The sequence below is a fragment of the Boleophthalmus pectinirostris genome, unplaced genomic scaffold (genome assembly GCF_026225935.1).
Source record: "Boleophthalmus pectinirostris isolate CB_2022bp ecotype Guang Dong unplaced genomic scaffold, ASM2622593v1 HiC_scaffold_3, whole genome shotgun sequence".
NCBI lineage: Eukaryota > Metazoa > Chordata > Actinopteri > Gobiiformes > Gobiidae > Boleophthalmus > Boleophthalmus pectinirostris.
The window spans coordinates 44307066-44334792 of record NW_026571299.1 but is presented as its reverse complement, the minus strand read 5'-3'; the positions used below and the strand labels follow the sequence as shown (position 1 = coordinate 44334792).

General features: G+C 37.3%; 2 protein-coding genes and 1 long non-coding RNA gene across 6 annotated transcripts in view; 2 read left to right on the top strand and 1 right to left on the bottom strand.

Moving 5' to 3' along the window:
- The window catches only part of arhgap9 (Rho GTPase activating protein 9), a 39820-nt gene extending 28212 nt beyond the window's left edge, over positions 1-11608 (top strand). For all 4 annotated transcript variants that reach the window (XM_020918547.2, XM_055160392.1, XM_055160391.1 and 1 more), the window contains 7 exons: positions 99-218; positions 1276-1374; positions 4138-4215; positions 4411-4464; positions 5381-5515; positions 6271-6376; positions 9603-11608. In XM_020918547.2, coding sequence (XP_020774206.1) covers positions 99-218; positions 1276-1374; positions 4138-4215; positions 4411-4464; positions 5381-5515; positions 6271-6376; positions 9603-9789 — 779 coding nt within the window. In that variant the 3' untranslated portion in view covers positions 9790-11608. The remainder of the gene's footprint in view (positions 1-98; positions 219-1275; positions 1375-4137; positions 4216-4410; positions 4465-5380; positions 5516-6270; positions 6377-9602) is intronic.
- Positions 11609-14910: 3302 nt separating this feature from the next.
- LOC110154566 (zinc finger E-box-binding homeobox 2-like) overlaps positions 14911-27727 on the bottom strand; it is a 22346-nt gene continuing 9529 nt past the window's right edge. Inside the window, 8 exon segments of the mRNA XM_020918563.2 lie at positions 14911-16377; positions 16379-16394; positions 17256-17439; positions 17925-19153; positions 19727-19838; positions 19946-20136; positions 20402-20611; positions 22004-22225. Of these exon segments, the coding sequence (XP_020774222.2) occupies positions 15840-16377; positions 16379-16394; positions 17256-17439; positions 17925-19153; positions 19727-19838; positions 19946-20136; positions 20402-20611; positions 22004-22225 (2702 nt within the window). The 3' untranslated portion in view covers positions 14911-15839.
- Positions 25000-27727, top strand: part of LOC129411019 (uncharacterized) — a 19559-nt gene continuing 16831 nt past the window's right edge. The window contains exon 1 of the long non-coding RNA XR_008633101.1: positions 25000-25151. This is a non-coding gene — a long non-coding RNA (uncharacterized LOC129411019). The remainder of the gene's footprint in view (positions 25152-27727) is intronic.

The window sequence follows — 27727 nt, the reverse complement described above, 5'->3', positions numbered from 1 at the left end:
TATCCCCTCTCATCTGTTCTTCCGCCCCACAGCTCGATGGCCCGCACTCACCCACACCTCTTCTTCTGCTCTCTCCTCTGTTCCTCTGTCCTCCGCAGTCCCTCGTTCCTCATCCAACCTGGAGAACACAGAGCGGAAACGTGTCAAGTCCAGACTCAAGAAGCTGATCCTGAAGAGACCTCCTCTGCAGACTCTGCAAGAGAAAGGCTTAATTAAAGGTGAGATAATGACTTTTTTCTTATCTACATTCTATTATCCCAACACTATATTTATGTCATTATGTTCATATCAGTGCAATGCAGTAGGTTGCATCTTTGTTCATGGTTTGTGCTTGATGATTAAGCAGGTGAAATTAGTTCAGTCCTGATAAAGTTAAAGATAAAGTGAGTGTGACACCACCCATAGTCAAATGAAGCTCACTGAGACTAGCAGTTATGGGGGTGGATTTGAAGCAGAGGTCCGTATCAGGAATAGAAATTAATTTGCAAATAATGAAATAAAAATACCAGGATCATATACAGTGAGTTAAAATGAAAATTTTAAGACCAAAATGAGTGCCTGACAGCAGCAGTTTTTCAGAGAGGGGTGAAGTTTTCTCAATACAAAGTGAATTGGAGCTGGAGTTGATGGATGGTTTCTGTGTGCAAATGGTTGCCTATGACAGTTCTGGAAATGAAACTATTTCTTCTAACCTATCCTTCACCATTAATGTTAATTGTATCATACTGAGTGATGCATGGTATGGGGTATCTATAAATTTCACATGTTATGTTAATAGGCTTCAAGAAACAAATCTCTGTGTAGTCCTTGGAGGCCTTTACTAGATTCCGTTGACATAGAAAACATGATGTAACCCAAATTGTATCAAGTTCCCAATCATCCGTTGTACCAAATGTCTGTAGAGTATAATGCTATTGTATAATGTCCTGCTGTTTATGGATGATGTAAAAACAAACATTTGAATTCTTATAACTTTGATCTTTCTCCAGACCATAGGAGACCAAAGTATGTGATGATGTGAAGGACTGTACTCTGAGCTAGATGCTTTTTATAACATCACTCTTTGGAAGTGTACAGTGCATGAGGGGCATTGCATCATCAAAGGTGTTTTAGCTTTCTGCTGGGACTGCAGTTGAACATAGAGGTTTGCTACCACAGTGGACAATCCTTTTGCCTCTAAGTAAAGTTCTCCTCATCACTTCTCAATCAAGACTTTGTTGGAAAATGTCATTTGAAGACATTGTTTAAATTATATATGTTCCTGTGTGTCTGTAGATCAAGTATTCGGTTGTTGTCTGGAGATGTTGTGTGAGAGAGAGAAGAGCACCGTCCCTCGCTTCGTTCGACTCTGCACCGAGGCAGTGGAGAGAAGAGGTGAGAAAAATTAAAGATACTGTAAGGTCCTATATTACGCTATAATATTGTTTCCTCATCACAAACATACCTGGAGTTGTGTCTTGTTTTATTCACTCGTGTTTGAGTAACCCTTTTATTAGTCTGTCTATATCTTCAGAGCTCAAAATGTTCTTTTTTACCTTGTAAAACCTCACCTTACCTTACCTTGTCTCATGTAGTTTTTAAGTTAACAGCTCCTTTTATTTTTAGTTTAGTAGAGATTGGAAATTTCCAAGTAGAAAGTATCCAAATGGTTCTAGTGAAGGTGTATGGAGTTTATAAACACTGTGGAGCATTTCCTGTATTGCCACATGACATCATAAGGTGGAACAGTGTTTTCCAGTTGAGAGAAGAACTTAGCTTAAATACATAATGCCATATATATTTGTGATGAGAAAACAACATTATAACAGAGATCAGAAAATAGGGTAATGTAGGACCTTTAAAGAAATAGTCAGTTACAACTAAAGTCATCTACTGTATGTAATCTAGTAAAATACTGAGGTTAAAGGGGACTTATTATATAAAACTGACTTTGAAATGTCCTGTATCCATCGACCCTCTTTCTCCTTCCAGAAATTCAAACTCCTGGTGAAACAAGTAGAAATGCCAAATTTTTCAAACAAATACATAAAAAATAAAATAAAATAAATAATAATAATGTTACAGCAAAGTTCACTATCTTCTCAGTTCTGCATTTTTAATGGGAAGTCAGTGGACCTGTTTCTACTGATAAGCCAGTTTAGATCAATATGTGGTTTACAATGAAACAAATATAAAATAATAATCTGCATATGTCAGATTTTAATATCAAATGCCAGTTAGAAGGAATAATATGTAATGAAAATTCTATGAAATTTATGCGAGTACAAATATTTCGGTGTCTGTATTTACAATTGGCACTCATGATAAAAATTAGCATAGTGTTGTACAGATAATATCACTAAAGGTCTCAAGGGCTGTAGTCGACTAAAGAAATTTGTATTCTACTAAAGACATGCCTTGCTGATCGATTAGTTGTCAAAAAAGGGGACGTGGCCATAAAACCATTAAATATCTCTATGTATCTGACCCAAACAGCACTCACAAGACTACAACCGCATATGTACTAGTTCATGCAAAAAATATTTTTTATACATTTTTATTTATTTTGTGAAAAATAAATAATAATAATAAATAAACTCATGATTTACTTTTGACCACATGACCACATTTTAGCCAACTCTTATATCTTGCTGTTATAGTAGTTGTCCCATATAAAATCGAAATAAAAGTAGGCAACTAATACAGATTTTATTTAACTAAGACACTTGTGACCGATTAATTGACTAAATGACAAGAGGACTAGAGCTATACTGAATACATTTCCTATTTCAATAAAATTTCTGAGCTAAAATACATTTAAGATTTCAAAGTACCCCCACTGTTCTTATTAATCAGGGTAATGATAGCATTTGCCACTTCCTCATTCCTCATAATAAACCACATAAGCACTGGTGATGTCATCCACCAGACTTAAGACAACACGCTCTCTCCCATGACAACAGCTTTGCACCTCCCGTTCAGTGTGTGACAGGATTCATCAACAAAATCTCACAGAAATGTTTGTGATTGCACAAATTTAGAGAAGAACCCCATGACAGCTGCCAAGGCAGAGACAGATCCAAATGAAAGAAAATAGACTTGTTTTGAAATTGGATCGAAACAATGCCCCAGATGAATATTTAATACACAGGGATTTTATTCTTGTTTTTGACCACTAAAGCTTTTAAAACCTGGGTTTGATGAATTAAATATGTCTAGCCTTTTTTGTACAACTCTACTGCCAGAAAATATTTCAGAAAGTTTAAGAACACGATGCTTCTCTCGCCATAAGAGGAAAATAAAATAAACTGAAATGTCATTGTGCTATAAATTGAAGCTGGAGGGAGATGAGGGGTGAGGGGTCCACCTGCACAGGCAGATATACAGGGGGTCAAAACTCTGCACTTTGGTCTTTTGGTGTGTAAAACAGTGCAAGATTTCTCCAGTTTTGGAGCTTTTAAGAACTTCTTGTAACCAAATCCATTTTGATTTTGCAAGTCATATAAGCGCTTTGTGTGAGCGTTATGGCAGCCCTTGTCATTGTCAATGTGAATATTTCATAATAAAAGGACCAAAAGTTGAACTTGTTCTTCCACCATGACAATGAAACATGCTGAAAATGCAGAAGTCTTCTCTACCAGGAGCTGTTTCATTGAGCTGCAGGCTAACAATGTAATAGGAAGTTTAAACCTGCTTATGTGAGCTTCATCACATACCCCGCTTCTTTCTACAGTAGCTTCTGCTATTTCAAAGTGTCAAGATGGTGTTTTTCTCAACCCCATTCTCTTGGCTTATGCAACTTAAAACTTCCTTGGCTGAGTAAATTATTGATTAGTCTAAAATAATGACTACAGCATGACAAATAGAACCACAGTGGCACTAGTATTTATCACCTTGTGAAGTCTCCTCTCTTTTATGTCTTAATCAGCTTTGGAGCTCACAATACCACTAACGAGTGTAATGTTTGTTTTCTTACATGCATCAGATCATTTACTTTTAACTCTTTTTTCATGCATAAGGTCTCATTTTCACTTTTTTTTAATCATTAGTCTTCTTTCTGACTACAGCCAAAAAACGTTTTAAAAATATGATTCTGAGAAGAGTCCTCATCTGTTCATTATATTAAACAGACATTCATCTTTGTGTGTTTTGTCACAGGACTGGACACTGATGGCATCTACAGAGTGTCTGGAAATCTGGCAGTCATTCAGAAACTACGCTTCAGGGTCAACCATGGTAAGTGACTTTGATGTTTAAAGTTAAACTGAAGCTCAGAGGAGAATTTTAATGTAAGTATTAAACTGGAGAAGGGTCATTTGAGAGCATTTAAATCAGCCCAAATATACTGTAAATAACTGAGTCAGACATGTGCACACATCGCTGCCCTGACTTCATCTATCATGTGGGTCAAGACACTGTTGGTTTTTGCAGAGCGAGCAGTGACTACAGACGGACGTTACATGTTCCCTTCAGAGTTGGTACAAGGTAGAGCCAGACTGTTCAACAGAAACTGCGTCTTTATGTTTACTCTGCTTGTTTTGTGCATTACATGTTGCATAATGTGAAAAGTAGCGCGGTCCAAACTCAGACACAGAATGACAAACAGAGGGAGATGAAGCGCCGCTCTCTCTCAAGTCTTCACTGGTTGTGCTACCATTTGCTTAATATGTGTGTATGCGCGTGTATGTGTGTATGTACGTCCCTAAGGCATTTCTGCTTTAAGTTTTCTGATGTAATAACTCAGCAGCAGGTTGTGCAGAGCTGTCATATGCTTCACTGTCGCCATCAAGTGGACACAACTCAAATAGCATGATGGTATATGCCTGCTAATATGTGCTGCATTTGGTAAAGCTTCTTATTGTGACTTTGTGACTGTAATAAAGATCTGACTATTAACAGCATAAAGACAAAGGCAAAATCTGAAAAAAAGGCCTCAGGAATGTCCTTGGACACCTTGGATCACTGAAGTGGGTCATACTTCATTTAAACAGTTTTTTACTGAAAAACAGTCAGTCTAATGTATAATGAGACCTGTTTCACTCTTGGTTTAGATGACAAGCTCAGCCACACATACTGATACATACATATATACATACAGGACAGTACAAATTATGATGACATGAGGACAATAATCAAATGGCATTTTTGGATATGTTTGTGGTAAAAATGGTCCAGATATGGACTCAAACTCAAAAATAATCTAGTTCTTGCATCAAGGCTCTTTTCAAACCCCACTAAAACTTTTCAAATGTTGCAATGCTTAATCCTTTCTTCATAGCAACTCTTTGTGGCACTTCTCTTATGTACGTTTTTCTACATTCTTACTACACTCTGTCTCTTGCACACTGCTCATAAGTCATGTTCTCTTGTCCTCATTGTCCTCTTCTCAATTGTGTCTCAGAGGAGAAGCTCAATCTGGACGAGAGTGAGTGGGAGGACATCCATGTGATCACGGGAGCTTTGAAACTTTTCTTCCGAGAGCTTCCCGAGCCGCTGGTCCCATATGGCTTCTTCACCGACATCGTGGAGACAGTCAGTGAGTGGAACAAATCAAATAAGTCAAAATGTTCAATAAATCTTGTATTGTCATTCCTTTTTTATAACATGTATTTATTGAGATTTTTTATTCTCCATTTAACAACGTGAACAAAAGTCAAATGAGGCAGATAAATATAATACTGATAGAAAAGGAGGTGTTATAGTGCATTTTTCTTATCTTCAACAGTTTGATAGAACATTATGCACCCCAACTAACAGCTTTATACTTAATTATTTGAGTGGGAAGATTGCATAAACAATTTTCATATAAACTTTAATTTAAGTTTTATATCCCGTAAAAGTGTTTCAGCGTGCTTATCCTGTTATTAGGGCTTACAAATACATTTTTCTGTAAAGTCTTAAGAGGCTTAAAGGTTCACAGTACAATGCACACACATACATTGTATTCAACGGTTCGGCCCTCATGACTTGAAAGCATTAAATACATTTAAATCTCCCAATGAAGTGCAATTCTTCAGACTTTTAATCTTCTTTTCTTATCCAATTTTCAATCAAGCCAACAAATATAATCACTTCGTTTGCATATTGGTGTGATAAATAATATTTTTTTTTTGTGGATTTTCACTTCTCTTTGATGACAGTTGATAATGGCTGAACAGTGCACAAGATTAGATCATAAGAACAAAAGAACAAAAGTGTTATCATTCCAAATATGAAGTGAGGTTGTGATACTGATAAATTGCATGAGTCTCCATGCAAATGATGACACCGTGTTGTGTGTGTGTGTTACAGAGATGACAGACTACATAGATAAAGTGGATCGTCTGAAGTGTCTGGTCTTGAACATGCCTCCACCAAACCATGACACACTGCAGTTCATGTGTCGCCATCTCAAACGGTAAGGCTTTTAGTTCTATAAAGCACAAACATATTAGATACTTATATTTTTGAATTTTGGTTCACACATAATTTTCTTCTGCTGTCAAAAATGACTTGTCTGGTAAAAGGTTTTAGTTGCACAGTGGATTGCATGATTTCCTCAACCAAAAGGGTCTTGATTGGGTTACTTAAATTCTTTATCATCTATATGTGCAATACTTTTTATTAAAGCTACAGTATTTTAGTGAAAAATACACTCAAACAAAAGCATTTTTCTTTTGTCTTTATGACACTGAAAAACATCCGTCCTTCCTCTGATGGGGCTTGCATCTCCTCAAACTTCTTTTTTGACCTTCTTCTGCTTCTTTCCAAGGAAATGTTGTTCCTTTGACTATCTTCCACCGACTTGTATAAAACTTATCTGTCTGTAAGATTGAGTATTGAACAGTCAAAATCTTGTCATGAAACCACAGCCTGTATATCATTCTTTCTTAAATTATATTCAACTCAAATGTTACTTACCCCCTAAGATTTTGCTGAAAATTCAAGTTATTTAAAAAATCTGACCACAAGAGGGGGCAGTTTCCCCATCTTACTCAGCCCTTTCTCTCTGTGGCTCTGGACGTGTGTCAGCTCTGTTCTGGGATCACACTGTTGTTAAGCCCGTGCTCTCAGCGAAGATGAAAAGGCTGGAGGAGGATGAATGATGTACAAAGTTTTGCGAGCCAGTTCCTTTTACAGTACATAAAGTGTGTGTTTTTTACCGCCTTTGGTTTTTCCTTCCACTGCAGGGGTGAGTGTTCGTGTTTGCAGGCCTGTCTCCGTGCCAGGGTGTGGTAGAAGGGGCCATGAATTTGTCAACTCTTGTGTCTTTTCGCTTATTTTTCCCCCAAACAGCCATTCCTCCCCTCCCAAGTTGTGCATCACTTTTTTTAATCTTCGGGCTTAATCACTCTAGTCTCCATGTCTCCTGCTAACTTGCCACCTTAATTTCCTTCCTATACACGCCCCCCCCCTCTCTCATTTTCTGTGGCTCTCCCCTCTTTGCCTCGAAGGTCCTATGGGAGCCTTGCGGTTCGTCTGCTGGAAGGCATACCAACACCGCCGCCGCCACCACTGGAACCTCTTCTCTCTCTTTCTCTTTCACTCTCTCTCTCTCAGCCCTGTCCCTCGCTTATTTTTTTCCCCTAGTTTTTTTTTTTCCTCCACTCTTTTTAATGTGGAAGTTTTGAGCAATTGCTGGCTGCCCCTGTGGCTTGGTGGGAATGGCATTTTTAGAAGAATGCCTCATGCTGTGGCTTTAACCCGTTCCCTGGCCCCCCTTGTTTAAATCTCAAATCACACACACCGCGCACTGTAGGTGGATACGTACGAAGCACATCTCGGTTGTAAAATATAGGCGTGCAGCACTTGAACATGCACTCATTTAGGCAGATGTTCATGCTGAGGAAGGCTCCAGGAATAGTGCGGAAACCTGGGACAAACAAACCTGCAAATTAAACCTTCACTCAAGGCCATTTTGGACATTTAGGGCCCCATAGGCTTCTTATTTATAGGTTAATGATTTTGTCTTGTGGTGCACCGCAATAGTTTTATATGGTTCAAGATCAGATACATATTCCTCCTATGCCATAATTACATACAGTCTATGAAACAGGGGCTTTTACATGTCTGTCTTTAAGGCCCTCCCACAATGTTTCAGCTGGTCGATGACACTCACTTTTGATTGGTCAGTATTGCATAAATCAATCCTCGTCCTCAAATGTACTTTCAGATTTTGTAATAGTATCTAAAATGTGTTTGAATGTTTAACAAAGGCCAACTGACAATGCCTTTTTCACCTTTCTTCAAGTACACATATGCTATATAATTTACACTAGATTTATATGTTCTGAACCACACCTTTTCCTGTACATCCTTCAATTATCTTACCATGAGAGCCAAAACTGCTGATTTCGTACACAATTCCTGACTCAGTGAACCACTCACTTCCTTAACTGCCTTCTGTCTTATCCTGACTTCGATTTCAGACTTCACTGCTATCTTGACCAGTTCTTTAACTCAATGGTTGACTAATTGAGTGTAAAAAATAATATTAATTGTATTTCAATAACCGTGGTCATTATCTGGCCTTCACAGTCTCTAAAACACAAATGATGAATGAAAAGACAGTGACATTATTATTATATATATATTATATATTATATCAAATTTCTTAAAGAATCAACAATTTCAGATTTTCATTGTTTGATTGAAATAAAATAAGTAAGTAAATAAGTTTAGCCCTATCACTGTTTCCCAAAGTTTATCATAAAAATAATACATTTTATTTACATAGTGTTTTTCAGGACACTCAAAGACCCTTTACAAAATAAATATTAAAACAGTCAAAAAAGCAACAGATAAATAATACAGTAAAGATAAAAATCATATAGAAAAAAATCCACTATTATATGGTGTCAAATTTGAATGTTAAGTTAGAATGACCCATGTACTCTTGTACTCTTGTACTCTTGTACGTGTTATCTAAGCATCATTGTCTTAAAAGCTCTCATATTCCTGTTTCTTTGTATCACATGTGAAATTTTTTATGGCATTTCGATATTACAAAACCACCAACTGGACTCTGGACTGGTGTTATTCATCACATAAAACTTCTTCTGCTTCTCTGAATGGGTATTAGATTGCCAAATAGTTATTTTTTCCCCCCTCAAGCTTCAGTAAAACGGATTTTGATACTGATATATTAATAGTTCATGTAGTGTCACCCACTGAACTAAAACCTTGAATACACAAAAGCTGTTGTATTCTTGAAACTGCATAAATTACTCACCCACTGCACCAGACCATAGAGGAACAGAGGAGCTCATTCTCCAACAGGCTCCATATAACTGTACAACAACTCACCTTTATGTAACAGATAATACTCCCTACAACTGTACAACAACTCATGCTTTTGTAACAGATAACCCTGTCTTGTCAATCATCATTTCGTCTTTGCACAGTTTTTCCTTATGACCTTTTGTTTAAAGCTGAAATATATTTTTCTGTTACTATATTTCTTTATTTAACTTTTACTTGCACATATACATTTATATAATTATGCCTTGCTGAGGATTTATTATTAACATTTATATTTTTTGCTGTTTATTATTATAATATTGTGATGTGTGAGCAATGGTGTCCAAATAATTTCCCTTGTGGATCAATAAAGTGTAAATACACATTATATCGTTCTTTTACAGTGTGCTGGAACATTCAGACTCCAACCGAATGACCACCCAAAATATCGGCATAGTCTTTGGTCCAACCCTTATGCGCCCTGAAAGAGATATCGGCAACATCGCGATCAACATGGTGTACCAGAACCAGGCGGTGGAGCTTATACTCAGTGAATATGAACACATCTTCGGGACACGAGGCTTTTCTTGATGTTTTGACGCATCCAAATGAAAGGACCTCCTTGCAATCAGCACCCAACCCAAGCACAAGTAGAGCAGCATCTGACCTCCTTCTAACCGAGGACTCATTCGGTGTAAAATGGATTTAACATCAAAAGATAATTACGGGGTGAAAAAGAACCAGGACAGAAAGCTGCTAATCATGACATCTGGTCTCCATATATAAAGTCATGTTAAAACAATAATAGTAAAAACATGCCAAATTTAGCTGCTACGCTTGTGTCTTTGAATGTGGGGACACTGCAGCTGGAAAAGACTGTACCTTGTTACTCTCCTTTCATCTTTCCATGGGTCAAACTTGATTAGGATTTTTGAAAGCCATAAGTTTACTCATCAGGTTTGGTCAAATAGCTTTCTGTTAGTTCATCTCCATTCAGACGTCACCTTTTCTGCCTTTATATTTTAACTTAGGTGTTAGCGTCCTTTTTTTACCCATACGCAAGATCCACCATGTCTTGCCAAGGGACACAATGGCAGTATGTAGCGACTGGAGCTGCTGTCAAACTGCTAAACTGTGCATTGGTGAATGAACACTTTTACACTTTTACCTAGGCACACCTGCTTACACATCACATCATATTTGGGTCTAAACTGGAACTAAAGATGAAACTAAACGTGGACTAGACCAGGACTAGACTGGGATTAGACATGTTATGTAAGAGTGAACATACGATAACCTAACCACTGAGCCATAATTGAACTGATGTTGTCAATTCAGCAATTATGTTATAAGTTATATGGAGGGATTTCTATAGGTAAAAGCTATCATGTTTAAACTGTTTTTTGTTTTGTTTTTTACTTCAGGAGTACAGTACTTGTCATCACTAGTCCACATGATGACAGGGCAGACTGACATTGTTGCCATATTTTGGTGTCTTCACTGGTTAGTGAAGTGCTACTAACCGATCAGGGCACACTGAGACTTAAATTAAAATAATTTAAGAGTTAAAACATGCAAACTCATTTTAGCTGTCTGAAATATGACTGAAGAATATGTTATATATAGGACCTTTAAATCATAGAAATGGGTGAAGGAGGGAGCTAAACTTAGGGGAACCATTGCACTGTGAAACCCAGCCTCACCAGCACATACACCTCGACTGTCAGTGCGGGGGAATATACAGTGAAATATGCAAAAACCAGCAGGAAGCAGACCGGGTGTGTACACGGACTTTAAGTATACAACTATGATTGTGACAACGGGCGGAGATGTTCCCTCAACCAAACTAGTCCCTATATGTGGACCTCTATCCCTTTTCCTTACTGTACAAATTCCTTTATGAAATTATATATAACATTATAAATTAATGTTGTAAATATGTGAAATATGACAACCTAGTAGCACCTTTTGTGTAACATTAGCAGTGATGTTGAAAATACTACTGATGCTGTGTACATAAACTGCAAAAAGTGAGGCCTAAGTAAATTCAGATTACTCCAATTAAGATTATTTGACTTGATTTGAGTAGATTTCCTTTGACAAGTAAAATGATCTACTAATGGAATTTTGGAGTTTTTTTTCTTAAATCAAACAACATACGATTAATTTTTTTTTATTTTAAGTACTAAGAGTTGTTTTTCTTATCTTCAGAGTAACTAGGTGTATTTTCCTATTTCAACTATAAAATGACTTGTTGTATTGGTAGACAATTTTACTTTGTCATGAAATTTACACAAATCAATATAACATGTTCTTAATTCAAGTCATTTTTACTTGGCAAGATTTGAGTTTTTGCATTGTAGGCTTTACCTGCACTGTTCACCTTACAATAAACCTGCGTGAACATCCCCGTCTGTGCTGTTTTGTGCCTTTTTTTGCAGGGTGGGAGCGGTTTGCGTGAGAGATAGTAGAAGTGTGGAGGTATGTGGCCCTCAGAGACTCTGTGGGCCGAGGCATCCCCTGTGATTGGTGCAAATGCTGCTTTTAATAAGAGAACAAAAGAGGAACTGGAAATGCATATGTTTTCAAAAATGTGGACTTCCCCCCTTTTTTTCAACAAAAGCCTCTCACTCTGCGGCCTGGGTAATTTTATATTGACTGTGGGTTTGGCAGGAGACGAAAAGATCAGAAAAGAGGCACAAGGGAAGAAAAGGCTTGAAGATTGTGCTGAGTTTTATTAGCAGTATTTATTCATTTTTATGTACATGGTGGTGTGAGTGTGAGGGGACAGGGCAGGAGTGATGGGCAGAGCTTTTGATCACTGTGTGTGTTTCTGACATATACGGGTTTGATTGACAGACTTATAATTTTTACCGAGCTGTGACCACATGTGTTTATTTGATCCAAGAGATTGTCCACGGTGATCTGTGAAGTTAGCTTAGAGTTTTCACATGAACGTGTCAGTCAGTGATGCACGGAAGATAGTGTATTTTTACAGCTGTGTGATTAGACATGCTTTTAGTCAAAAATGCTACTCAGTTTCACATCACATTTGAATCATATATTACATTATGCGCATTGACTTAAACTACATGCATTTATTGGATAGTTAAAGTAATATTTCACTGCAGAATACAGTTACTTCAAAGGAAGACATTGTAGTATTTGATCATGCAGTTTATTGCCTGAAACTGTGCAGGAGTAGTGTGAAAAACAGAAAACACAGCTCTTATGAGTGCGTTTGAATGTAAATGCATAAGAAACGGTGCAAAAAATATAAAGCTGATTGCATTTTTACACTATAATGTAATGCAACTCAATGTAAAAGTATTCCAAAGTATCCCAAAAGCAGTATTCAGATTAGACCATATAACGGAATACATAACAAAATATATTTTAATGCAGGTATTTCTATTCAAGAATTAAATACTGAAGTTATTTTAACTCACTCCAAGAAATAGTGGCTTAAAATAAATGTTACTTCTTCCCACTCCATTTCGAGCATCAATTTTTCATTCATATGAGTCAATCTTAGACTCAAACAGTACAGATTGCATTCATCTCTCTACCTCTTTTTGTTTGTTCTGCCGTGGCATAGCTCAAAATAAAGATTAAAGACTCAAAAGCATTTTCAAAATATTCTGGGTAATACTGCATATGTGTAATACAAAACTAGGTAGCATAAACATTTGGACGCATTAACTTTGTTGAATGGTATAAACAATATTGATTATACTTTTTTTTTTTACATCTTAGTTATACATTATCAACATTTAGATTACATTATTTGTTCTTCTGCTTCCTGCAACTATAGGCTGAATTCACACGGTACCACTGATGGATGAAGTACTCAATTTTGTTACTTAGGTAAAAGCAGAGATACAAAAAGTTAAAAGTTATTCAAGATATAGTATCACATAAAAAAAAAAAAAAAACTTAAGTAAAAGTATTAAAGTGCATTTTTATACAGATACTTTTAGAGTAAAAAAATAAAAGTATTTGTAGATATTTTTAGAACAATTGGAAGAGTGATTTTGAAAAATAATTTTGCAGATTTTAAGTGATTCAATTGATTTGCTAATTTTTCTAACTGTTTTGTAATTTTGTGTATTTGGTTTGTTCAGAGTTGGGATGTTAAGTCAAATTAAATGTGCTAAAAATATAAAGTCTTCACCATTTCAGCAGGTCTCATGCTGTTAAAAAAAAGTACCAGATCTAAAAAGTAGTGGAGTAGGAAGTATAAATACTTGCTCTCAAATGCAGTGAAGTTAAAGTATCCACTCTAAAATCTACTTAAGTAAAGTACAGATATGTACAATTTGTGTGTGGTATTGTACTTTTGTACTTCGTTACCTTCCACCACTGCATGGTACAAATTTTACCACCATCAAAATGTAGGGTTACAATAGGAAAGGCGTTTGTAGTAATTACATATGAGACTTTTTATATCCATATGTTTAGAATGTAAACAAGAAAACTCCATCTTTCTCTTTGTCCTGAGCTGCTTTGTTATTAATGACTGCTGCTAAAAATAGGCTCCGCCAATCCTCCTCTTCTAATCAGCCTGCTTGGCATTGTGCATGATTTCAACACAGTGTATTTCCTCCCTTTCTTCTCACCTCATTACCATAGCGTTATTTTAATCATGAAGGGCTAATTGTATCTTAATTGATAGCAAACAATCTGTAATGAGAGATGATGTAAGGAAATGTAAAGTGGGATGCCGACAATGGAGCGGCAGCACTTGGAGCGATAAAGAGATTTGCTTACAACAACAGATTTGTGATTTATGGTCTGATGAAACGTTACAGAACAACGTCAGTGCAAAACCATCGGAGTGCATCTGTGTGCAGTTACTACTAGAACTGTTCCATTTTTGATGTGAGAAAGTATTTATTTTAATAAGGCATATAGGCCTGTGTATCTGTGTTTCATTGTTGCTGTGCCATGTGATTTTAAAGTGACTGTGGCACTTGGAGATTTGTTTTTCAAAAGTAAAGTGCAATATAAATGACATCTATTATTATTATTATTATTATTATTATTATTATTATTATTATTATTATTATTAACTAAAACGTCCTAATATTTGACATGGTTTTCAGAGACTTGGGGATTTTCATAGATTTTGTTTTATATTACTTACTTGCATTATAGAGAAACATATTTACATTTATATTGTTTTAGTTAAGCATTTCCTAAGTCCAAAAACCAAATCCTTGCATCCTCCTTTTCCTTAAATTCTCACACACTTCAGCAGTATCTCTCAAATTTATCAGACGTGTGTTATAGCCATAGGTTATTTTTTATATTAGGTGGTTTTAGCTCAGTGATGCTCTTTTCACAAAAGATTAATCATAAAACAGGCAGAGCTGCAAGCTAAAGCTTTTGCACCAATGAAAGTTCACAGTGGTCTAAGCAAGGGTATTATTTCCTGTGAAGTGATTTGAAAGTGGTTTACTTAATGATTCAAGTCTACAATAATGTGTGTGTGCATGGGTGTGTGTGAGTGTGTGAGTGTGTGTCTATGCTATGCCAAAATTTAACTATTACACTTTGGTTTTTATTTACATGAGCCTGCTTCTTTAGTAAAATTATTCTAAACTAACTTTTATAATTATGAATCCATTAACTCTTACTCTTCCACACACATTACAAAACTAAACAAACAAAAAACAATGAATATAAATCTTACAAAATAAAGTTCTCATGTCAAAATATGTACAATTTTATTACAAAATTGACAACATGCAAAAAATACAAAATCAATGAAAACATCCAAAAGTTGCATTGTGCTGTTAAAAATACTGGTTGGTACAAAATGCGTGAGACAGTTCTGTGCCGAAAAGGCAGTTAGCACGTTGCATTGTTCTAGTGGCGGTATGCATGAGTGCTACAAGCTTAGTCACACCTCAAGCACCACATCTTATCTCTCTATACCAAAGGTTTGTCCCATTACTCACAGTGTCTTCTTCATTGTACATACACAGGCACTTTTTTACTCTAACAACCACCAAAAAGGAAGTTAAAACTGACAAATGTTTCAAATGTGCAACTTACTAGTGGCTACAAGTGTTCAAATGCTCACAATAGAAAGATATAAAATCATGAAAACATTTGTAGAAAAAATTTGCTTGTTGCAAAAATACTGCTATGAATATTTGAAAAGTGGCAGTCCTTTGCTGACTGCATATAAAAAATAAATAAGTATATTTAACACTATAGTAAGGGGTTCAACCTGTCTCATAAGTGACATTGTAATTTCACAGCATGATTTATGTGAACAATGGCTTTTGATACACTGAACCTGCCTGTGTATTTTATGGACGTTATTTGGTTACATGAAAACAAAGAAATGCCACTTATTATGCAGTTATTAGTAATAATAAATATAGATTTCCTTCTTTTTTATTCTGCCCTTCATTCACTTCTGTAACTTGGCAGGAAGCTTGAAATGGCACATTGGTGAGACAACTGTCTGTAACATTGCAGAAGTCATTTTTGGCATAGTATTTCTTTACATAGATTTGTGTATCATCACATTGTATTGTATGGCTTCATTTGGTTGTTTAAAAAGTGTAACATGTAAAAGTAGTTGATATGTACAGTTTATGCATTGAAATTGCTTGGTAAAAGTCACTTCAGGTTTTTATCCGTGGTAGCTGTGAATCTGTCATTTCTAACTTCAGTTCACATTTGTCCATAGGTCCATTTGAGCCCCACGTATTGCTTTCTCCATGACTGTCTATGTCATTTGACGCTCCACATTTTCCTGATGGTGACTTGTGAACATCTGTGTCACCCATGCTGTGTATCTCTTCCTCCCCCTCCTCTTCTTCCTCCTTCATCGCCTCCATTGCTCCATCCAGGCTTGAATCGCTAAGAAACGAGTGTGGCGTTTGGGTTTCCTCTAAGGACATATGGGGGTCTTCGGGCTCCCCCAGGCGCCCACTGAAGCTGCCAGCCATGCCCGGGGTGAGGGGCATCTCGTCTGGGTCCTGGTCGGGGTCCTGGTCCTTGCTGCAGTAGGCGTAGCGATGGTTCATGTGCTGGGAGTAGGAGCCGGAGTGGGAGAAGCGTTTGCCGCACTTGTCACATTGGTAGGGCTTTTCTCCAGAGTGAAGCCTGCTGTGCTCGATCAGGTGGTGCTTGTGTTTGAAGGCCTTCTTGCAGATGCTACTCATGTGGACGCTTGCCTGGGAGAGAAAAAAAAACAAAAAGTTGTAGTCAATTTAAAAAAAGTCTGTCCCAGAGAAAGTATTTTATATTGAATGTTTGAGCATCATTATTGTTAGTCATTATTTTGATTGTATGCGTTATCTTTAGCTAGTTTCATTTCTAGATTTTATATATTGTTAGAACATCTAGTATTTTCACCTATTTATTATTGAATTATATTTAATACAAGTGGGAGATGTACAGTATTATATTTCAGTTCATCAGCCTTAGTGATTACCATAGTCATTTTTGGCCAAATCGAGTTTTTAGACTCATTCTGCTTTCCATACCCTGCTGCATCAGTAGGTGTTATTGGCTCTGTCCTCAACCAATCAGAACATTTTTTACAGCCATAAAAACACAAACTGCCCCAGTTATCTTACTGATAAAAGACGTTTATTTTTGTATTTTCCCAGAAACCTTGAAAAATCACTCATTATGCTATGAGGCTAACGTAATTGTTGTTTTGGAAATATCCAGAATTAGAATATTAAATAAATCGTCTATAATTAAAAATTTCAAATTACCCTAAAAAGAGACAGAGATTTGTAAGTGCAGGTATAATCCTCCAGTACAAGGGTATTAAGTGATATTTCTGCATGTTTGGGGTAATTTTATGGTCCAACCATGTTAGTGCTAGACTTGAACCCAAACCAAGTCATTTACAGACACATTTTTGCACATAACCGAGGAACTGTGAAAATATTGTCTGAATATTATCATCAAGATTATGCAAAAAATATGGAAATGTGAATTTTTGTCAGTATTAATAACAACAACAACAACCCCATAGACCTCCATAAACAATCCTAAATAAATATAAAATGCAGATTCCTTACCTGTGTGCTCATATTTGTGCCGTAAAAGTGAGCTGCTCTTCTGAAACGTCTTATCACAGATGTCACAGGCGTACAGTCCTTCTTCAGTTTTCTTCAGTCTTTTCCTTCCTGGTCCTCCTTCACCATCAAACCCATCGTCTATCAGGGAGAGATAGTCCAGACCACCACGGCTTAACATCTCACCCTGAAAACACAAAAGTTAAGTTATCAGTTAAAATCAGTGGTACTGGTACTCAATGTTGTTACTTAATTAAAAGTACAGCTATTGAAGCAAAACATACAAATACTAAAGTACAAGTAAAACTATCACATGAAAAATCTACTTAAGTAAAAGTATTAAAATGCCTGTTTAAAAATGCACTTAAAGAGTAAGAAGTAAAAGTATTTTGTGCAGGTTTAATGAAGCTTAAAATTGACTGATTGTAATACAGATTTGTGCAGAATTTTGTTAAACAGAAACAACAGAATTTATTGAATTTTCAAGCAGTTTTTATTTGTATATTTTTTGTTTAGACTATTGTCAGACTATTAACCTAAAAATAAACCCTCTACCTTTTCAGCAGGTCTCAATTAAGTACAGTACTTTACTACTTTTACTTAGTTACATTCCACCACTAGTTAAAATATAATTAACACCATTTCATTTAGGATAAATTTTTTCAGGCTTACCATTAATGCTTGTCTCTCTTGGTGGATTTTCTTGAGTGCTGCCTCTGCTTCACTGTCCATCATGTATGCCATAGGTGACAAAAACCCAGGACTACTTGCTGGTTGTCCAAACGGAAGCGGGGCGATGCCTTCATGTCCTAATCCCGACTGATTAAAGACCGGAAACGCTCCGTACATCGAACTAGCAAAGACGGGCGTGCCGGGAGCCCCATAAGCCGGATGATGAGGCAGAGGCACAAATGTGGGATGAGTTGGACTTAGTTTCCTGATTTGTTGAAACTCCCTTTTCTCTCCTCTGCTTTTGATACCATTGGGGGTTTTGTTTTTGCTCTCTTTAGGCATGGACAGATCTAGTGGTTCACTCTGGTTTCTGGGTGACAGCAGTTCCGGTGGGCAGTTGGTGAGATCGAGACACGGAGGAGAGACAAAACCAGCTGTGTTCTTCCTGCTCTGAGGAGATGATAGTTTAGGCGAGTTGTTAAGCATTTGAATTGGGCTTCCTTTCTCCTGTGCGGCCCAAATTGGCGGTCTGGAGGACAGCTGAGGTGGTGAGTGCATGGCGACCAGAAGTTGTTGTGGGACAGAGTGCCAGTTGGACTTCTGCGGAGGCGAATTGTTGATGGGAATACCGTTAGCGACTTCGTGCGGTTTCCCGTTCTCAGTTTCCTCACGGTTCATTTTACACAGGTATCTCTCATGCTGAAGGAGGACAGCCACGTTTGGGAAAAGCTGCGAGCAAAATCGACAGGAGACCCTGAGTCCCTCTTTCTCCCCATTGTAAACCTCTTTCTTGTCCTCCATTTTAGAATCTATGTCCAACTCCTCCTCTTGTTTCACTTCCCTGTTTAGCATCTTCTGTAGCACCTGCTCGAATTTGGTTCCAGAGTTGAGATAAGGCAGCAGGGTGGTGCCTTTGAGGATGCTTGCCCTTAACGCTAGCTCTGATTGAGGGTCCCACATTCGCCCCATGTCTACAGGCCTGGGGAAGCCCTTGTGAAGTTGCTTGTTGTCCTCTGGTTTGTCAATAGCGCCCCTCCCTCCGCCTGCAGAGGGAGAGGTCTGAAACGTGGCCTGAAACATATTTGGGCTGTGGCCGTTCAAAGTAGCGCCAGTGGCTCCAGCGCTGCCTCCTCCACTGCTAAGGCACTTTTTACTGCTCAGATGAGAGCTATAAGATCCCGAGTGCGAGAAACGCTTCTTGCAGTTGGAACATTCATATGGCTTCTCACCTGAAATTAGAAACAAGTGGAATATTAGTCAAATGATTTCAAAATACTGTAACCAAATACTTGACTTTTATAATGCTGTTACCTCCTCAAAAAGTTGTGCTTTGTTTCAGTCACACATGTTTGAGTAATCCTGCATTATTAGTCTCTCTACATCTCCAAAGCTCAAATTGCTCTGTTCCACCTTCATTTAGTTGTAGTTTTCAAGTTAACAGCTACCTTTCACCTTTTAGGTTGGCTTGCAGCTCCAGGGCAGAAATTATTCAAATCTAGTGAAAGTGTATAGAGCTTAAAAACACAGTGGTTTTCTGTTTGAGAGAAAAACTCAACGTAAATGTGCAGGTGTTAAAACGTGTGAATGAAACAAGGCACAACTCCAGGTATTTTTTGTGATGAGAAAAACACCATTATAACAGAGATCAGAAAACAACATAATGTGGGGCCTTTAAATGTCATCATGCTCCCTTGTTGAAGTATGTGACTAATTAGCTTGGTAGAGCTGGACACAATGAAGCGTAAAAGTTATTTAGTGAAAGCAATTAAGAGCTATGGGTAGGGAAAATGATTACAGCTTACCACTGTGGATTCGAAGATGCTCTTTGAGGTGGTGTTTGTACTTAAATGCTTTCCCACATTGAAGACATTTAAACTTCCTCGTCTCTGGGCCTTGTTCAAAAGTTATAGCACTCTTGAAAAACAAAAAACATCTTATTAGTTGTGGTGCCGTTAAAAGGATTGTGTAAAGCTGTGTCACTTAAACCACTAATAAATAAGAAATGCTTTGTAGATTCTTACTTTTTCCTGAAGCTGGTTGTGCAGTGCAAGGTGCCGTTCCATCTGTGCCCTGAGGGTGGCAGTGTATCCACAGAGAGGGCAGACCATGGGCCCATCGTCCTGCTCCTGACAGTACTTGATGTGGTCCCTGAGAGCAGTGCGCGGGTACGTCCTGTGGCAGAACGGACAGGCCTGCAGGCTCTTTCCACCATCTGGAAATGTCACAAAAAACATGAGAAAGAATGAGTATTGCATAAAGATTTGAGGTTATTCAGTTTTGCTACTGAATTCTAGTTTTTAGATGTAATGGCACATATATTACTTAAAGTTAGACTAGATCCACAAGGGAAATTGTTTAAAATTATATATTTCTATAATTACTTTATAACTATTTTCCAGTTTTAGTTTTTAGTCATAGAAGCCTGGACATTGCATTATTAAGACTTTGACTCTGAAATGTGTGAAATTTAAAGCTACCTGCTGCATCAGGAGAGCAATGCTGAGCTCCAGGAGACCAGATGGCGGCGGGTAGGTCATCATGGTTACTGTTCTGATGGTACAGTGGTGTGCTGCCATTCTGGGTCAGATGGCCCAAAATACTCGTTGAGTTTGAGGCTCTCCTCAGCTGGGCTAGGAACTCATAGTGTGCCAAGTCCTCCAAGGCATTCTGGGAATCTGAGGTCTTACCTGGAAAAAGCAAAAATCTAAGTATCAAATATCTTGATAATTATCACATATCAATATAATTTTAATTCATTTAATTTCATGTATGATTTCGCATATTGTAATAAATATGTAGTATTTTTAAATACAGTAATAAACTGATGTTGATCACAGAATATATTTTATATATATCTAAGTTAAGGTAAGTTAAGGTTTATATTAACATTTCGTGCCATTCTCACAATGTGGTTTTTAAAAAAACTGCACATTTTAAGTTGCTGAAGATACTTGATAAGTCATTGTGGTTCAACCTCATCTGTTTGAATGTCAAAGAGTTTATGATGAGTACTTATATAGATACCCACAGCACGTACTGCCTATTTAATATAATGCCACTACACTGTTGACTTTGGGTCTGACAGTTAGACCGCTTTGTGTGAACTCATTGTTGGCCACATGTAAAACTGAATTCCTAGGTTTCCTCCTCGTGTCCTTGAGCTCAGTGATAGGCAGGAGACACATGTATGTGAGGAACATGCGGCGCCTCCCATCACTGGCCGCGCCAGTCATCTCTGCTTACAACCACTTTGAGGAAGATTTTTCAAATGTTTACAGATGTTGGCATATTTTGAGCAGTTTTTAATGTGGCGATGGGAAGAGGCTGTGTGGTTTAGTGTTGTAAAAACTCAGCATTGCCTTCATCAGGCCAGGCCAAATCACACCAGGCCAGGGAGCTAAGTGATTGTTAGTAGGCAAGCCGCGTGAGCCTTTGATCTGCTCTAAATAAAAGGGAAAGCCTCACGTCGAAGCGCGCTGATTTCAGTACCGTAACGTCACCTCTTTGATGCATGGAAATATTGTGACATTGTGTGGGATGAGTTCTTTTGTCATGCTTTCAGAAGGCAGCCTTTTCAAAGAGCAGAGAAAAGGAGCAGTGTCTGAGGAAGGCATGTTTTCACATGAGCTGATATGAAGGTGTGAGGAGCGGCTGGGAGCGCACAAGCCGCTTGCATCAGAAACACTGTACATTTGTTTACACGTACTGTAGTGGCCAACACAGCATTCTCCAACAACTATGACCATATTATAAAACAACTCTGATGGTTTTAAGTTTGAAAAAAAAGTTTATATTTACATTGATTTATACATTTATCTAATTAAGACATCCCACTGAGACTTCTAAAAGAGAGAACTGGTCAACACTATACAATATAAACAATCACAAAATATTAATTATTAACAATAGCTTCTCTCGAGAAAAATATAAACATGTCTCATTCACCACACTGTTTACAGTTTTTCACATCGAGTGTTTGTGTTTGTGATTCTGACACTAAAGATTCTGATCTAAGAACAATGAATGATTCATAATACAGATGAACAAAGAGCATATTTGCATTGGGCTTTTTCACTTACGGTACATGCTCCCTGTGTCCTTCTCCTCTGACGGGTCAGTCACAGAAGGGCTCTGGCTGTGTCCTTGTACAGAGCGGAGGGGACTGCCAGGCTCCTCTGTGCCCTCACTGGGTGTCAGGCTCGCCTTGTCCAGGCTCTCCGGGCCCTCATGGGGGTCTAGGCTCCACACGCCCACCTCATCCTCCCCCTCAGATCCCAGGGAGGTCACCTGATCGGCCTCCACTGCAAGAGAACAAATAACAAGAGGTCAGTAAGAGCATGCAAACCGTTTTGGTGTCCCACAGAAGAATGAAACGGTATTTACACAAACATGTGTCTTTCATCTATTGTGGCCATAATGTATGTGATATTTTCTGTAGAAACCCTTTCATAAAGCATGCCACGTGTGCTTTTCATATTATTTAAGGAAACTATTAAACAATAACCTAAATGCAAACCAACCACATTGTGCACAGGATTTTTACACCATACATTTAGGGGAAGTTAAATGTTCCCATTTAAATGCATATCTCACCTATCAGTATGTTCTGTACCTACATGAGATACATGTGGATTTTCCCTTAGTTAAAGCTGTAAGCTCAGAGGTGGATGTGGTTGCTGTGTGTTGCATTTATCTGTGTAGTGTGTACCAATAAAAGCACTCATAAACAGAGCGGGGCTCAAGTGCTCGTTCAGTGCCACATGACTGTTTCCCATGGCACAGACAAGAAATGACAATCACAAACACATGCCCGGGATTTCAGCTGTAGGCTCCGGTTACCGAGGCTGCTTTTGAGGACTCTCTGTTTCTCTTTTGCTGATTGGCAATATCTAATCACAGCCAAGTAATGACCAGTTAAGAGCAGAAAATACAGCCCTGTGCCAGTGGCTTTCATCAAACAAAGCCATTGTCATAGAGAGATCGCTCTGAAGACTTAAGGCCTGTGCCAACTGTCAGAAGACAACTCATCTTCTTGTGTCCGTGATGTAGTGTTTCTAATTAGCAACTAATAAACATCACAACACAGTTTTACTTTAAATACAGGAGATTCACAGCTTGTTCAATGCTACAAAACAAACTCTTAACCCAACTGTCCTAACAACATTCTTATCATATCACAATCCATTGTTGCAGTTGTAATGACGGCTTCATAGTATCCAAAAGAAGGCTAAATGAATCTGACTTGCTTTTTAGATTTCAGAACAGGCAAGGCAAGTTTTTGTATAGCACAATTCGTACACAAAGTAATTCAAAGTGCTTTACAGAATAAGAAAGACAATACAAACAACTCAAAACATAAATAGTCATCATAACATTAACATTAAACAAGAAGAGAGAAGAGTGTGGAATAAAAAGATTTCAGTCATATGCATAGCTACACTGAACAGTTTTGAGCCTGGATTTAAACATAGTCGAAGTAGAGGCCTGTCGCACATGTTCAAGAAGCCTGTTCCAGGTTTGAAAAAAAAAAACAACTAAAATCTTTGTACACTTGACTTATTTTAACCTTTTTCTGTTGACAAAGTTTATATTTGTGAAACCTATGCATCTGTTCATTAGAACTCAGTCAAATCGAAAAGGTTTTCAGTTTGCCGAGGGGCCCACCCGAGCTGCTAACACATCTACAGTGCATTCTAACAATTAGCAAAAAGCATGACACGTTTAAATCAATGAGCACTTGACACAGCCTTACTAATTTGATTTACTCTGAGAATGACTGACTCTCGGTAGGAGTGTTAAACTGGTCATCAAATAACCCAACGGGAGATGGCTATGAAGTTTTATGATGTCTCTGAGGTTGGGAGAAGAAGGTTGCTCGGATGATAGTGCATACCACCAAGTAGAAAAAAAAAACACAAAAAAACAAGAAAAATCTGGTTTAAATTGCCATCAAATTGGCTGTAATTTTCTCCACTATAAGAGTGAGTGACACTGAGCCGATATGCATTGTCATTAAAAGCGCACCGTGTTCTTAAGTCTTTGATTATGTGGTTCGTTGATTTGTTTATTTGGATCGTAGACACATCTCTGAAATAAGGTTTTGTTTAAATCTTTAAAGTTTTATTTTTTTGTACAAAATGTGTGCCTGAAATGTTTTTGAAAAGTGTGATTTATTGTATGCATTTGTTGTATTTTAATACGTGAAAAATGCAAAGGAAAAACTGTTGTTATTTTGCATATGTAGTGCGTGGGGAGGCATTGAGTCATTGTGAGAGAGTTGCTTCATCATGTTTGACTTTGCAGATCGCTCGGGGTAACTATGTGTATTCAGATCAAGGTTTTCCTATTTCCAGATATGTTGGAAATCATCTTGAGCTGAGATGAATGAAAAAAACAAAAACAAAAAACAACATTGTCACCTCACATTGTGATTTTAAAAAGTATTCAAATAGCAACAATTGCACAGAGAAGAGATTACATTACATTACTACTTTACAACATTAAAAAGATAATATTGGTACAAATGTGTTTTTACAGGTAATATCTGCTATTGACTCACAGAAAGAATAATTATCTGGAAATAACTGTGGTTTTTAAAGGACAACAATGAGATGGCAAAATGTTTAACCTTTACAAATATTTTTTATATACTTTACTTACTTATATACTTTACAAATATTTTTTATATACTTTACTTTATTATGTGAGAAATAATTGTAAACCATTTGAGTAAATACACACTTATTATATTTTTAAAGTGGTGTTAAATAATCACAACGTGAAGTATAACAACAGAGTACAAAAATAATATAGCGACTCGTGTGGGAAACTTAAACCCAGCACAGATCTTTTAAAAAATTTTAATAAATAGTAATAGCTAAATTGAATCATATTTAGCCATATTTAAATTCACAATAGTGTAATGATGTGAAGTACTGTTGTGTTGAGTCACCCCTGTGACTGAAAACAAGAGCAGGAAGACCATATAGTGTGTGATAGTGGTACTCTACCTACAAAGCTGCTCGCGGATGAGGTAAGTCCAAAACCCGGTTCAACATGGGACAGAGGAGTCTTCAGCACGTCCATAACAACATGTAATCCAGAGTTGATTTATTTTACAGTCTATGAGGGCTGCAGCCACTCACACCTGCAGCCACCACACCACCACAGCAAAGAAAGGAACAGGGCAGGACCACAGATGCACCACCCACCTGACCCCCGAACTAGGTAAGCTACATGTGCTCCTATAGAGAACGTCATACTGAAAGAATGACAACACTTTCATAATGAACAAATGGTTAATGGTTAATGGTTAATAGTTACTTCTGAATGAGTCAGGCTTAATTAAAGGTCCTGTATTATGCAAAATGGAATCTTGTGGGCTTTAAGTCACGTCATAATGCTGTTACATGCCTGTTTTTGAGGAGGTAATAACATTATAACATACTGTAGATCAGAAAATAGCATAATATGGGTTTAGTTAAAAGTTTAGGGTATAAAATAAGGCTTAGTAACTATTGGGTAATGGTTAGGAGTTGGAGTTAAGACACAGGGTTAGGATATGAAGTAGTTACTGAGATTAAACACACATATAATTATGAATTAAGCCTTCTTTGTGCATTATTAAAGATAATTAGGTGACGTAATAATTATAAAGTGTAACGAAGCACGGCAATACAAATCTCTAATACATACACAGCCAAGTAAATTTTAAGTACAATTTTAAGAAGACATAGTAAACTGACAGTAAATTGGGGATTAAATGCAGTGAATTATATGTTAACCAATAGGAATGTTGATAATGGGATGCTGTGCTGTAATTGTATTGCATTTCTGTGGTTAGCGAGGAGGAAGAGTACACATACTTGTCTAATGATGCTGAAGAAAAACCCCACTAACATTTCGATATGAAAGTCATCCTTCAGCTGCTTACAGATGAAAAAGCAGGGTGCAAATGCAGAGACTGAAAGTGTGACAGGGGGGTGGTAAAGGTCAAAGGTGACTCCTGCAGCGTCTTAAACAGTCAGTGAAACTCAAGGGAGATGGACATAGAGCTAAAGGACACAGTCAAATGGCATCAGTGTGCAGAGGGGGAAACCCAGGTCTCGAAGCGGTGAAGAAGAAACAAGATGACAGCACTGATAATGAACAGAGGTGCCTGGAAACAGTTCAGTAAATACAGTGCTAGGAATGGATTTGTATAGCAGTATTCGCTTGAAGTACGTTACTAAAAATTACTATCTCGATTTATCATTCAGTATGAGAAAGCTCAAGATTTATCATGGGTGCTTTTTCTTTGCAATAATGGGGAGATTTTTGCAATTTTTATCTAATGACATTAAATTTGAGCTATACAGAACACAATAAATAATTGTATTATTGGTTCATTCTGACATTTATTGGTTGCATCTTAGGGTTTTTAATGATACTATCTATTGAAAAGTTGGTTTACTGGTATTATCCTGCGTTTTCTCTGTGACATAAAGCATTTTCAGTATTATCAGTTACTGCAATTTTTCACTGTAGCAAAATCTCGTGCTTCAAATTTTGTTTTCGTGACAGGCATAGTTCTTCACACTTTTCCAAATGGTCAGCCCCTCTGAGTGACAGAGTCAGCTGGAATTAACCAATCACAGTGGACTAGTGCGTTGTTTCAGAAAAATTTCCCAATCAATTAGCTGACATCTACATAAACTGCGATAAAAACTAAATTGTGATCTGGCTCCAACAACTTTAGAGATATTAACACTTTGCGAAATATCACCTACACTTATAATTAATCATAGAATTCTTTAGCTGTGCATGTATTTTATTTCCATTTACATCAGACAAAGTGTGAATGTCCTTTAGGCATGAATGGGCTGTGGACTGATATGGACACCCTTAGATGTCTTCTCATTAGGGGACCAGTCGTCATAGCAACTAAACCAGGACTTCATGATCTCTTCCCTTCAAGGACAGGGCACATGAGAGGAGTCATTGTGAAAGCCCCCAAAACAAATACTGTCTTTTCTATTTGTCCAATGTAGCTTTTTCAATTAAGTCACTCAATGAGAGACACATCTTACAGGCTAAAGTTTCTGAGGAGTTTTGATAGAAACCAGAGAAAAGCCATATTTGCATTGCTGGTTGTTGATCATCTGCAGTGTAGAGTGCGGGTTGAATCAAAGCGATGGCCTCTAGTGCTGTGTACATGTGTGATGTTATGTGAAGTCTTAGACATCTGAAAATCTATCTGCTCTTCTCATCTCTTATCGACACAGCGCATCTATAAGCTCCAAACCACTTCTGCTGAGAGGAGACCTTCCCTGACCCAAGCAACAGAAAATATCAATGATAAAACTTTAAATGAACAAAATGTATTCAAACTTTACAATGTAATATTAGGTCAGTTTGACCAGAATGTGTGCTTCAAGGGAAAAAATAGCTGCGGCACATAAACTCAATTATTCTTGAACCTGAGGTAAAACTAGTTAGTGAATTCCTCCTAATATTCTTTTCATGTTGATATTTGATAGCTTGACATGTACATTGTACAAACACAGTTCCTGTTAGTAAGTAACATGCTGTAAGATCAAACTGTGCCTTGATTTCCTTTTTTTTTTTTTTTTTAACAAATCTATATTTATGGTAACTCTGCAACGGGTCTTGTCAGACCCTCTACCCATCTAGGTAGCCTGAATGAATAACAAAAAATAGCTTGAATTAATAAAACGTATAAAATAAAACACTAGAATTTATAAAACGTATAAAAAATTTAAAAAATCATATGAGTTGAAATGACCCGATAAAAAAAATCTTCT